The sequence below is a fragment of the Canis lupus genome, chromosome 34 (genome assembly GCF_048164855.1).
Source record: "Canis lupus baileyi chromosome 34, mCanLup2.hap1, whole genome shotgun sequence".
Taxonomy (NCBI): Eukaryota; Metazoa; Chordata; class Mammalia; order Carnivora; family Canidae; genus Canis; species Canis lupus.
In genome coordinates this window covers 13,556,680-13,569,598 of record NC_132871.1, presented here as the reverse complement: position 1 = coordinate 13,569,598, position 12,919 = coordinate 13,556,680, and the positions used below count along the sequence as shown (strand labels likewise).

The following is a 12,919-nucleotide window of genomic DNA, read 5'->3' as shown; positions in this document are numbered from 1 at the left end:
GCAGGCATAGGCATAAATGACTACAAATAGGTACAATAGTAAGAATGAGAAGATGGCACAAATTTGGGAGGATATCTAAACTTTTCTCATTGTTGATTTTTTTTAAGAACTCCCAAGACTAATTTACCATATTGTTACTGCCTTCCCAATAGTTCTGTTTAAAGTCTATTGCATGGACCACACCTACACAACCATTCGGGTGCCAGTGGCCGCCTCGGTGAAGGAAGTCATCAGTGCAGTTGCTGACAAACTGGGCTCTGGGGAAGGCCTGATCATCGTCAAGATGAGCTCCGGAGGAGGTAACAGCCTTAATTAGCCCTTTGTAGCTCCTGCAAAATGGAATATCCCATCCAAACAGAAACCCTGCCAGGAGTTAGCATGGCACTTCCAAGAGGATCCAAAGGGACAAATCGGTGCTGTGTGTGCTCCCACAAATAACAAAATAATATGGTTAGAAGTGGGCTGGGTAAGTGTCTAATATGCCCTATTTTATTTTATACCCACTATAAAGCAGAAGGAGGTGAAGCGATCTATCTGAGGCAGCCAGAGCTGAGGACTCTAGTGTGGATGTCAGCTTGGAGTTCTTTCTATATATAAACCCTAAACAAAAAAGTTTAAGGACTTGGGCCTCTGAAATGTGGACCCTATAGGCAATGGGTTTCCAAAAGTCTGAAGCTGGAGGTGATTGTAGACTAGATCTTTCCATCTAATGATGGTTCTGTTCCTTACCCCTTAGAGAGGGCAGGAGCCCAACTCATCGAATAAAATGAGGAATAGTTTCCCCATGGGATTACTCAATTGCTGTATGCTTTCTTGAAATGTCATTTGTTCATTTTCTCTATATATTCACTGGCTACTTAGTATAACTGGGACGGGAGGGATGTGTTGGGTGTAGCCATATCCCCAAGCTGTTGCTAGGCCGGCAAGGAGGTGGAGTAAATGAACAGTTACAAATCCATGCTGGCAAGAGTTTTGGGAGGGTCAGCATGGATTGCAGCGAGAGCCCAGAAGAAGGAGCAGTAAGGCTAATTTACCAGGAAATGATTTCATACCCACGAGGGTACGGGATCAGGTTTGAAGTCAAGTGGTTCTACTGATGCAGGATTTTTAATTGCATCATGGATTCCCAAGATACCCCCTCCCACTTCTGTCCTAGTCACACGGATCCAGGATGCTTGCCCTCACCCATCCCTGTGGCACATTCTCTCCACAGCTGTCCCAGATCCCTCCTTCTCCTCCTTCAGGTTTTCAGCCAAATGTCCATGTCCAGCCGAGGCCCCCTCCTTCCTTTCTTTGATCCCCTTCCTAAAATTGTATCCTCTCCTGCTTACGTACACTTCCTAGCCTCCTTTCCTGCCAGTTTCTCTCCTCATGGCTGCTCATTCTCTGATATAATTGTCTTGTTCACTGTCTGCATCCCTCACAGTGATAGAAGCTCTTTTGGGACTGGGATATTTTTTCCTCCCATGTTGTTCCCTTCTATATCCTCAATGCCTAGAGTAGTGTCCAGCACATAGTAAATGCTAAATAAATATTTGTTGAATGAGTTAATTTTTAAAATATAGGAGGCTTAATCTAAGTCATGCAACTGCCCTCCAAATTAGGGAATCAGAAAAAAAAATAAGAATAATGAATTTTGCATCTTAAGTCACTTGGGATGTCAGAACCCCCCTAAGTTTTCTAAAAGTGATCTTTCCATCTCAAAGTGCTGGGCATTGTTGCCATCTGGAAAGATAATTTGTTATATAAATAGCAAGTGTGGTTCTTGTATATAATTACAGTTGCAGCGCAGAACTGGGTGAATTGACCCTCGGGTATTTCCATTCCTGTTTTGTGGTCATTTTCCGACGGCATCCTGAGTGTCATGTGGCTGCGTGAATGCTGTGTCTTTTTTATTCAGTGGGTCCCTCCAGTCCTGTATTTTATGCAGTCGCTCTGCGTGTTCCAGTAATTCACTGAGCTGACAATTTGTTGGTGTGATTAGGGCAGTGCAGCAAATCTCAGATGCATTTAATAGGCAATCTCATGCTTTTTATGTTCACAGAAAAGGTGGTGCTCAAACCTAATGATGTTTCAGTATTTACGACGCTCACCATTAATGGACGCCTATTTGCTTGCCCGCGAGAGCAATTCGATTCACTGGTAGGTGTGGATGGCCTCCTCAGAGCAGTGTCTGCAATCAGAAAAACTTGTCTGGAGCTTAATTTTGCAGTTACGTTGAACCTAGTTGCTAAAAACTCTTGAATGCTACTTGGCTTTTTCTTTTTCTGTGCTCTATTAGGTAAGCCTCAGGTGTTCATTTGATATGCTCTGAGCTTTAGATTTTCTTTTGTGGAAATTAGCCAAGTAGCGCCACTATTGGGGCATAATTCAGCTTTTAGAACTGTGTAGTAAATCGCCTCCTTGAAATCCCCCCAATTTAGATACTAATATTAAAAATCTGAATGCTTAGACCAGGAGAGAAAAAAACTATTTAAGACCAGACATTGCGATTTATCATGCTCCATTGTGGGATGTAAAGAGGCATTAGGGCAAAGCTACTCTCCCATCTAAGAAAAATGCAGTTCCCTGAAAGTGCTCTCACTTGTGTAGGAAATACCAGAGGCCAGCAAGTTTCTTCCCTACATCCCTAAAACTCTTGTTCCCAGCCCACACACAGCTCTCTTGGAGTAAAGGACTAATCAGCCCATGCTAACAATTGAGTAGTCTACTGTCTTTTATGCAGGTGGTAGGGTTCATTTCTATTTATCCTATAAAAATTAGACATGTTGGTGAGTAGCTCTCAAGCTGTCTCGGAAAGCCTGTGGGGCCAGTTCAGAGGATAGGGAACCAGCTTTTTCCATCTTGGGACACACAAGGGCTGATTTTACTAAGAAAAGTGCAACACAAGAGCCAGAGGTGAACAGCATCACATTTCAGGGGGACAGTTTAACCACGTAAGTGCTGTATAAATGCACTCAAGTGTCATCAAATCAGACATTAGAAGTAAATTAAGATTCCTTTCCTCTCAAGAACGTTTGGCCTCTGGTAATTCTTTGTTCTAGTTTGGGGAGAGCCATTTTGTTCACTCCAGTGCAGCGAAGTGGATTTTTGCCATATCCTGAGTCTGGCTGGAGGGGAACTTGGCAAATATGGCATTTGTTCTGTGACTGTCCCTCAGCCGTCTCGGCCCATGAGCACTCTCACTTGCCTCAACCACTGGTGCTAGAAGTTCAGTCTGTACCCGGTCCTTTCATTTGTACCTTTAGTCCTCTACATGCAGCGCTCTCTAAAAGAGCAAGAGTTCCCAACACTGAGGGGCTGGGGTGGGGTGAAGGGGGGGGGGATGTCGTAAACGAGTCGTGCTGCCCTCTCCTGGAAATGAACACCATCAAAAGCCAGTTTAGCTGTAGCCCTAGTACAGGTGCCGCGCCGTCTGTTTGCCACACGGCCTTCAGCTTCTCTTGCCACCTGGTCCTTGGCCGCAGCAAGAAATGAATGACATGGTGTGTGGAGGGAGAGTGTGGACTGTTTCCAGCTCCCTGTAGGGGAGACACTAACCTTTTAAGCCTCTGTTTATGTGCACATCACCCTGCAGCCTTCCGAATTCTTCATCCTTGTTAGTCTTCCATTTTAAGGCCCAAGCAATTGAAAGGCTACTTTGCAGCAAGTGCTGGGGGGTGTGAGCTTGTTAGCTTCCTCCATTTCGGTGCTGTGCCGCCCACGGGGCCGCGGTTACACCATCACACCGAGGAATGGTGGAGCCTTACCTGCCTCACAAAACTGGACACATGGAACCTCTTCCAGCTTCCCAAAGATTTCTCTGAGGACAGTCTTTCTAGGAAGAATCACACACAGGATGACTCTGCAGTGCAGAATGTTGGCCAAACCCTTTGATCTATCAACACATACTTAGGAAGTGTCTGCTTTGTACTCAGTGCTACGCTGGCTTCTGTGTGACACTAGACCAGTCGTCCCAGGGATTCTGTCCTTATGATGGTTACGGTCATGTTAGGGAGACGAGACTAACACAGATGGCCTGGAACAAAACAAATTATAGGGCTAAACTGTGTTGCCTGGAAATAGCAGAGGGCCAGCCATTTATCCTAGTTGTTTGGTCTCTGGAGCTTTACTCTTGTGACATTTTATTTGAGCAGAAATGTCAGTACAGAGCAAATTATAATAAAATCCCGTTGTACTATGATTTGGTTCTACTCTTATCCATTCCCTAGTTTCTTGGACTTTTATTTAGGGCTTACTATATCATTCCAGGTGTTGTGGATGGTTCTGGCTCTGGGATGGTCTTGAAGATGAATCCTTCATGTGCCGCAGGGAAGTCACAGTGTAAGGAGGGACTCCAGAGAATAAAGAGAATACAGGGGACGAATGCCACTGCAGACCCAGGCACAGAGGGGGAAAGAGGGATGCTGGGGCGGCAGCTTCCATTAGCCAGTGTATCCTTTTATGTCTTGGGCTCTTCAGTTGGAAATCGGGAGAGTAATAATGCCGTTCTCCCAGAGGGAGAGTATATGGGAGTTCTGTGCCTCTGGATAAGCAGTGTTCAGACCTGCCTGGGCACTGCAGACCCTACAAGCACCTCATGTGACAGGAAATCTCCACAGGACTATATGAGGAAGTGGAGCAAGAGGATGCTTCCTGTGGAGGCCCGGGGTCAGCATGTCAAAGAGGGAGAGGGCTTTGGTGAGCCCTGCCCACTCTAAATAATTACTATTCTATTACTCTCTCAAAAGGGATGCAAGAATGATAGACCAGCATCTGTGACTTAAAATTTTTATATATTTCTTAGTATTGGCATCTTCCCTGTAGTTGCTGCGTTTATCCCCTCTACGGAAAGCCATAAGGCCTCAACGGAAAGAGATGGGATCTTGGTAGGCTGGGAAGGAAGAAGAACAAGAAGGCAGTTGCACGGAACAGAGGGCTGTGCACACAGCAGCAGCAGCAAGAGGGAGGAGAGAGAATGTGGGGGGCCTGTGTGAGCCTGACAGGGAGTCCTCAGACCCAGACTTTAAGTGTCCGCAACTTCAGGGGCGCCTGGGTGGCTCAGTCAGTTGAGTGTCCATCTCTTGATTTTGGCTCAGGTCATGGTCTCGGGGTCGTGGGTTGGAGCTCTGCCTTGGGTTCCACACTCAGCACGGAGTCTGCTTGTCCCTCTACCTCTGCTCCTCACTCCCCCACCCCTGCCCCCTGCAGGCGCTCTCACTGGCTCACTCTCTCTCTCTCTCTCTCTCTCTCAAGTAAATTAATTAAGTAAATCTTTTTTAAAAAGTGTCCCCAACTTTCTACCTAAGACCTACCCTGCTTGAAGCCATTCTCCTTACTTGTTTCCCTAAGCTACTTGCCCATTGCTTCAGGTCAGTTCCCCAAGCTTCAAAGCATTGGAATAAATGTTTTTCTTCCCTACTCTGTATGCCCTGTGTAGAGCCAGTCAGGAACAACAGTGCTTAGCTCTTACGTCCAGGCATTGCACAGATTGTACTTTCCTGTCCATTTGTGTTGCCACAGCACCTCTCGGGAGGGGACTTTTTATGGAAGGAGGGGGTGGGAATAGGGACCTCCTCCGTGCCGGGGACTGTGCTTACCTGATAACACTGACATTATTCCCAGTCAGTCATGTTAAGAAGCCTGCATACCAGGGTGCCTGGGTGGCTCAGTGGCTGAGCTTCTGCCTTTGGCTCAGGTCATGATCCTGGGGTCCTGGGATCGAGTCCCATATCGGGCTCCCTGCCGGGAACCTGCTTCTCCCTCTGCCTGTGTCTCTGCCTCTCTCTCTGTGTGTGTCTTTCATGAATAAATAAATAAAATCTTAAAAAAAAAAAAAAAGCCTGCATACCCACTACTGCGACACCAAGTTCCCAGAACTGGAAACAGACAGTCAAGAGACAAGGGAAAGCATCCAAGTCTGTGTTGTTAGAGTGAGATTTGCATTTAAAGTCTGTTGCCCTCTAAAGCTGGTCTGTTGCAAAACCCAGCTTTTCGTCTGGCACTCGCAGATTTTCTAAAGCTGTTTGAGCTGTCTGTTTGGTTCCCCTAGACTCTCTGTTCCTGACGAACAGGTCTCCCGACAGCTTTCCAGCCTCCCTACCTCTCTTGCCATCTTTCTACAGACCGTCCTGGGTGCTCAGGGAAAACCTTGCCCTTCTAACCCAGCCAAGTTTGTCTGTTTAATCTTTTACAGCCCGGCTTCTTTCTCCAAGAACCTCTTCAGGTTGCACTTTCCTTTGAATTGCCCATTAACTCTCAAAAAAGCCTACTCCTGTTCTCCCACATGTTTATCCGTGTACCTGGGCATCAGGTGTGTGTTGATGCTTTTGTCTGTCTTTTATACTCACAAATTAATGCCAGCAGCTGACTGTTTATTGAATATAGAGGGACTCCGTGGTCAGGGCTGAGCCTCCCTTAGACTGTAAACTTGCAGGGACCACTTACATCCTGGATGTGTCATTTCTTTAGCACCCAGAAAGCAGGGAACATTTCTGGAATAAAGTGGTTATGGATGATGCTGATAATAACAATGCTATTACTTGCACAACATTAGTATTTCCAACATAAATATTGAATATTTTAATATGGTGATCATGACATTAGGGAAATTCTCTTTCAATTCATGTGCCTTTTGTAGCTTTGGACATGTATTACAGATCCATAAATGTTCATATATTACACATAAGTTTCCAATGTATATAAATCATTCCTTTTACTAAGGAAAAGCACTCTCGGTCACTTCTCACAATATACAAATGAGATAAGTAAATCAGAAAGTTTTGAATGAGGGTCTTCCAGAAAGTAGCAGAATTTGATTTCCTGAAGCCCTAAGCCCAAAACACCATGACCATGTGATATCATTTGCTGCTCAGCCTCTCTCCGAGAGTGGAGGGATGGGCCAGCGTATGCAATGTCAGTATGCAGAGCCCTCTGCCACCCAGTAAGCTCAGGCCATGTGTTATAAGAGCTGGACATGCAGCAGCGTCACCACGTCACCAGCCCCTACAACAGTAAGTGGTGCTGTGGCTAAATGTCCAAAACTACCCATGCCAGTACCTGCTCCGGAACAGCTCCAGTGAAAAATAGGAGGAAAACACTTCCAAGGACTTATATCTCTACCAGAGAAAAGGAATTGTTTTCAGGGATCTCCCAGCCCCAAGCACAGGGGAACCTCCATAGGTCACTCCTCCCCTAATCTTATTTGCTATGGTCCACATTTTTCAGTCAGTGGAATTGATGATAATGATGATATGACTCTAAGGATGGCACTGAAGCAAGTGAGCATTAAGAACAAAGGCGTCTTTCCCCTCTGGATAAAATCAAAGTTTCAAGATATTCCTGAAAGCATCTCCAGAATCCTTTCCCCTTAAAGCATTCAGCATGAAGTACTTATCTGTTCTGAGATTCTGATATATTTTTCCATTATTATTCATAGACTCCCTTGCCAGAGCAAGAAGGCCCAACTGTTGGAACAGTAGGAACTTTTGAACTGATGAGCTCCAAAGATTTGGCATACCAGATGACAATTTATGATTGGGAACTCTTCAACTGTGTGCATGAGGTAAGGTGCTCTGTTGAGAGCATTAGAGATACCTTGGCAGTTCTGGATGGGGCTTGCCAGATGGCTCACCTGCAAATGTTGGTATGTGCTGCAATGTGGAAACCACATGACCGTCCTTGTAAATATTGAGTTTATTAATAAAGCCTGTTACAAAGTCTTTGGGTATTAAAGAAAAATCTTCATGAGTGACAGTAAGCTATGTCTTCCTGAGTATGTTAAGCCAATGGCACCTCGTGATTAGTTCTATATTTAAGAAGCCCCGCCGAAGCCCTCTCACTCTGTAGTACAAGTTGAATCCTGGCCAGTGATTGTATTCACATTTGCTGACCAGCGTCAACTTGTCTTGACAAATAGAGAAGGCTCGTTGGTGTTTTGATTGAAAAACAAAGGAATAAAATTGTTTTCTTTTCTTTTCTAGCTGGAGCTAATTTATCACACATTTGGAAGGCATAATTTTAAAAAGACCACAGCAAACTTGGATTTGTTCCTGAGGAGATTTAATGAAATTCAGTTTTGGGTTGTCACTGAGATTTGCCTTTGTTCCCAGCCCAGCAAGCGTGTTCAGCTCTTAAAAAAATTTATTAAGATAGCAGCCCAGTAAGTATCATTAGCTTGGGAAGAGAAGAATGTTTGAACTGCATTTTCATTTTGTTCCATTAGGCTACATTAAAAAAAAAAAAAAAAAGGCAAGATACAGGATCTCCTTATGCACACGGAACAATGACAGGGGCTTAAGAACTGAACTTGTAAAAGATTCGTTTCATTTGGCTTTTGAAATACTGGACATCAGTATATAATCAATCAACGTCTTAGAGCACTGATGCCGGAGTCAAAATCGTGACCTCTTTTTGCTCTGTACTACCTGGCCTTGTGCCTTCTCCAATTTAAAGAGTCCTTCGGCAAACAAAGTTGTGTTGTAGCAAAGTTGTATGGAGAAGGCTCAAGTCAATGTCCAACATGACACCCTCTTGCCAGTAGAGGGCAGTGGAAACATGCACGTACATCTGCACACCCAACTCAGCCAGAATAAAATCAGTAAAATGCATAAAGGCGAGCTAACCTGGTATGAAAATCATCTCCATCAACATCAGAAAAAGCGAGCAACTTATAAATATTCCATTTAATAGCACTTCATGGGAAACAATTTATTTACTGCAGGGGCCAGTTAGATTTCTCCCTGACATGAATTTAATCTTCTCCTGCTACTTAGATATGCCTGACAACCTCCTGTTTACTTCCATGTTTTTGGTATCACCACAATGCTAAAAATAAAATGCTAAATGTGGCCCATGGCTGGGAGACTTCTTTCTAAATGCAGGGAGCTCTAGCATAGGAAGGTGGGGAGCCCAAGTGACCCCAGCTAGCAATTTTCTTGAGCCAAATAGTTTAGATCCCATACAGAGTCTGATTTCCAGAGCTAAACAAAGAGGTAAATGCTGCTTGACATTTCATACATATCCACTTGCCAAATGCTTCGAATCATTTTGCCAAAAATTTGAGGGTTCAACTGGATATCCAAATCTGCAGATTCAAATGCTGGTATCTCTTCATTTGGAAAAGCTGCCTTTTTGAAGAAAGATTTGGTAAAATGATGCTTATGAATTTCTGGTTCAAAGGATAGCCACTTTTTTCTAGGAGACTGAGCACCCTGGTTGCAAGGGACAGGTGTCTTTGCATATTCGGAAGGAGAGGATTACAGAAACTGTGACCATACATGCTTTCCTGTTGTAAAGAGCACATTCTCTCTTCACCTTAGCCTGGCAGTGCTAAATGGCACAAGGAGAAGAGAAAGGCAATCTGCACACCAATGCTGGGGAATCAGAAAGCCTTTCGGGGCCTAATCCTATTATTTTACAGTGGCAACAAAAGGGAGCCTTTCAAAAACTCAGGAATTGTTTGTAATGCTTTTGCCTTTTTTATCTTTCTTCTGATTATGAGAATGAGTAGGTGGCTTTGGCCTTTGGTATAAATTGGCTTGTATTATTTAACCTTTACTAAGCCGTGTGGTCCTGCACTGGAGCTGTTTACACAGCCCCGTTGGAGAAGATTGTAGACTCTCATAAACCAAGATCTACAAGGACGAGATCAAAACCCAGTGGCAATAGCATTTTTTACATGGTGTTTTTAGAGAACTTCAACAAATTCCATGTAAGCTCTTCGACCTGCCCAGAGCTTTATGAAGTTGGGGGATTCAAGTGCTATCATCTCCTTTTGCAGATGAGGAGACTGAGGCATGGGGATAATTCATGACTTACCTAGGGTGATGAAGTTAGTTGGTAACAGTGACCAGAGCAGTGACCAGAAAGGCAGGCCTGTGTTCCTGCAAGTCCAAGATCACGTGGATAGGACAAAGGCAAACACAGGAACGTGATCCCCCTTGCCTTTAGCCCTGGCCGGGGGTGGGGTTGGGGTCTCTGAATCTGCTTTCAATCCTTGACCTGAGAGCCACTGCCCCAGCACAGCAAAGGCCTTGCTTGCTTTTTCACCAGTGGATAAGACACACGATAGCTTCTCTGAAATCTATTTTCCTCTTTGCGCACAGACCATTTAAGAATCGCTCATTGCTTCCTCTGCAAAGAGAACCCAGGCAGCAAAAGCAACAATTTAGCCTTTTGCAAAAATGTTCATCCAAACAGGATTTAATTATGATGCAGTTGACTTAGATTACTATACTGATTTGGGGTAAAGGATTTGCACTTGTTGCAAAATAATTCTTTCCCTTTTCAAGGAAATGGCATGAAGAAGTTGGGCGTTCCTTCTTTTTTTTTTTTTTTTTTTCTTTTTTCTTTTTTTAAGTGAAATCAAGTACCTGGGCTAAATATTGCCATTCTAGTAAGAATCTTTTACCTTGTTCCACAATATTCTTATTCCCAAATAAACATTCATTAAGGTTAATAGTTGCATAAGTACAGATTCAAAATGACCAGCCTCATCCACATCAGTAAAACACAGAGAAGATAAGGTCACTTTTTTTTTTTTAAGATTTTATTTATTTATTCATGAGAGACAGAGAGAGAGAGAGAGGCAGAGACACAGGCAGAGGGAGAAGCAGGCTCCACGAAGGGAGCCCGACGTGGAACTCGATCTCGTGTCTCCAGGATCACGCCCTGGGCCGAAGGCAGCACTAAACCGCTGAGCCACCGGGGCTGCCCTAAGGTTACTTTTTTTGGTCAGTTGTTTAGGTTCTTTGTCAGCTTTATAGGGATCATGACTTGTAAGTTGCTATTTCTCAACAAATCAGAAGCCATGGCGGTTGCAGCAATATGACTTCCCGGTGCCCTCTCAGGCTGCCAGGAGGTGACCAGTCTCAGGCTCAATGTCCCAAAGTCTTCAAGGACATTTTGCTTACTTGTCTTATCCTATAGGATGTCTCCGTCCAGGTCTTTTAGGAAGCTTTTAGGCTTTTAGGAAGGCTTTTAGGAAGCTCTTTTAGGAAGCTTTTAGGCTTTTATGAAGGCCTTTAAGGAAGCTCTGAGGTCATCATCACAATCCCTAGGGTAGGGGTCTTTAAATTCCTTCTCAAAACCTGAACCTAGATGGCCAGAACCATCACCTTTCTAAAATTACAGTGGGAAGTCAGATAGCCAAACGTGGTCACCCAAGTGGAACTTATACAGTGCATTAAATCTATCATTGCCTGCTCTCATAAAGAGTCCTGACGAATATTAATGACTATCAGAAAATAGAACTCTAATTTTTTTTTTTAAATCTCACTCAAAGGTGGCATTTTACTCAGCCATGTGCCTCTTGTATTTCAGCTGTAAGGAGTACAAAAATCTGAATTCCTTTTTTGCCATCGTCATGGGACTAAGTAATGTTGCTGTGAGCCGCTTGGCACTCACGTGGGAGGTAAGCTTCAGCTGAGATCCAGCTGTGACTTTTACCTTAAGAATAAAAACACAGGCTCACCAGTGAGCTTTTTTAATAGAAATATCACTCACACTGGTATAACAATGGAAAAGGTGGGACACTTTGAGGCAAGTGACCTGTCTCCTCTTTCCAGTTGCCTGAGAGTATGAATTTAAAAAGGTATTGTCCTTTCGTGTTGGGGGGAACGGGTGAGGGTCTTGGCTTCTTGGTCTGTACAAGGTAAATAATAATACATCTAGTTCCTAGGTAGAACATGAGCCAACAACATGGCTTGCATGGTTTCATAGGTTTTGCTCATAGATGCTGTTGTTCTTTGGAATGTCTGCTTATTGCCTTATCTATAATTAAAAGAGGACAGAAGATCCATTTTTATCCAAGTAGTCATTTTGCTCTGGGGAAAATTAGCCAAAAGGCCAACTGTTTGGCCCAGCTGAGTACTAAGTATCTCTTAACCGCCTGGCCGACCTCTCTGTGTATGGAGGAACAACAGTTGGCTATATTCAGGTTGCGGCAAAAGTCGTGCAGGTGTGTTGTGAATTTCTGGAACAAATATGATTAAGTGGTTTGTTGACAGTTTGTTATTTGTGCTAAACATCTTCATTTTTCATCAGCTAAGTACTCAAAATGTGCCCGACCCCTTACATGTGGTATATAGCTGAAGAAATACTAATCTCTAATAGAACATACACACAAAAATAGACTCTTACTAAAAATAAAAAAGTATGTGTAAGTGGGACACAAAAAGAGGTCAAGGAGTAGATAACAGAGAGTTAATTTGCGAGGGTGCTTTAAAAAGGCACCAAAGGCAGCTGTTTGCATTTCTAAATATTTTTCCTTAAAACATTTCCTTCCCCACTTCCCTCTTGAAACTGTTTTCTTTCTCTGCCCCTCCTAAATGTTTCCATTGTTTATAGGACAGGTCCGCACAAGTTCTTCTGTCTTGGGTTTCTCTTAAAATTCCAGGCAGATGCAGCACACAGCAGCTCATCCCCTGAATATAGGAATGAGGGAATTGGTGAGGCCTGCGTGCCACGCAGCTGTATCATCTTCCAGCTGGTAAACGGACAGAGTTAGGGCTGCCACAAAAAAGAGGCGATGAAGCCATAGTTCAGGCTCCCCTGTCTTGGAGCCCAAGGCTCCTAGAATCTCTGGAAACCTAGGGTTTCCCCTCAGAGAGTCTGCCTTCCCCGGCCTGTTTCCAACTACTGATGCCCAGATGGAGACCAAATGATTTGGTGCGGATGATCAAAGAGGGTGTAACACCTTCCAGGGGTCCCAGGAGGCCAGGTGCAAGGATCAGAACAGCAGCCAGACATGAGGCCATAGCATGCCAGGGAACACTATCAGAGTGTCCTTTCTTGGTCTAAAGAGAAAAATCAGGCTGCTTGGGGGCAGGAGGGTGCAGTCAGCAGAAAGAGTTAACTGGTCAGTCCCTCATTTTCACGGAACGTGAAGAGGCCCAGCCTTCGGCCTGCTATGGTTCCCAGCCTTGCGTGATGCTGAAAG

At 44.2% G+C, this 12,919-nt stretch overlaps 1 protein-coding gene across 18 annotated transcripts in view; it reads left to right on the top strand.

Moving 5' to 3' along the window:
- Positions 1 to 12,919, top strand: part of RAPGEF4 (Rap guanine nucleotide exchange factor 4) — a 283,342-nt gene that overhangs the window by 252,934 nt on the left and 17,489 nt on the right. For all 18 annotated transcript variants that reach the window (XM_072811403.1, XM_072811402.1, XM_072811401.1 and 15 more), the window contains 5 exons: positions 153 to 299; positions 2,045 to 2,142; positions 7,418 to 7,543; positions 7,962 to 8,140; positions 11,302 to 11,392. In XM_072811403.1, coding sequence (XP_072667504.1) covers positions 153 to 299; positions 2,045 to 2,142; positions 7,418 to 7,543; positions 7,962 to 8,140; positions 11,302 to 11,392 — 641 coding nt within the window. The remainder of the gene's footprint in view (positions 1 to 152; positions 300 to 2,044; positions 2,143 to 7,417; positions 7,544 to 7,961; positions 8,141 to 11,301; positions 11,393 to 12,919) is intronic.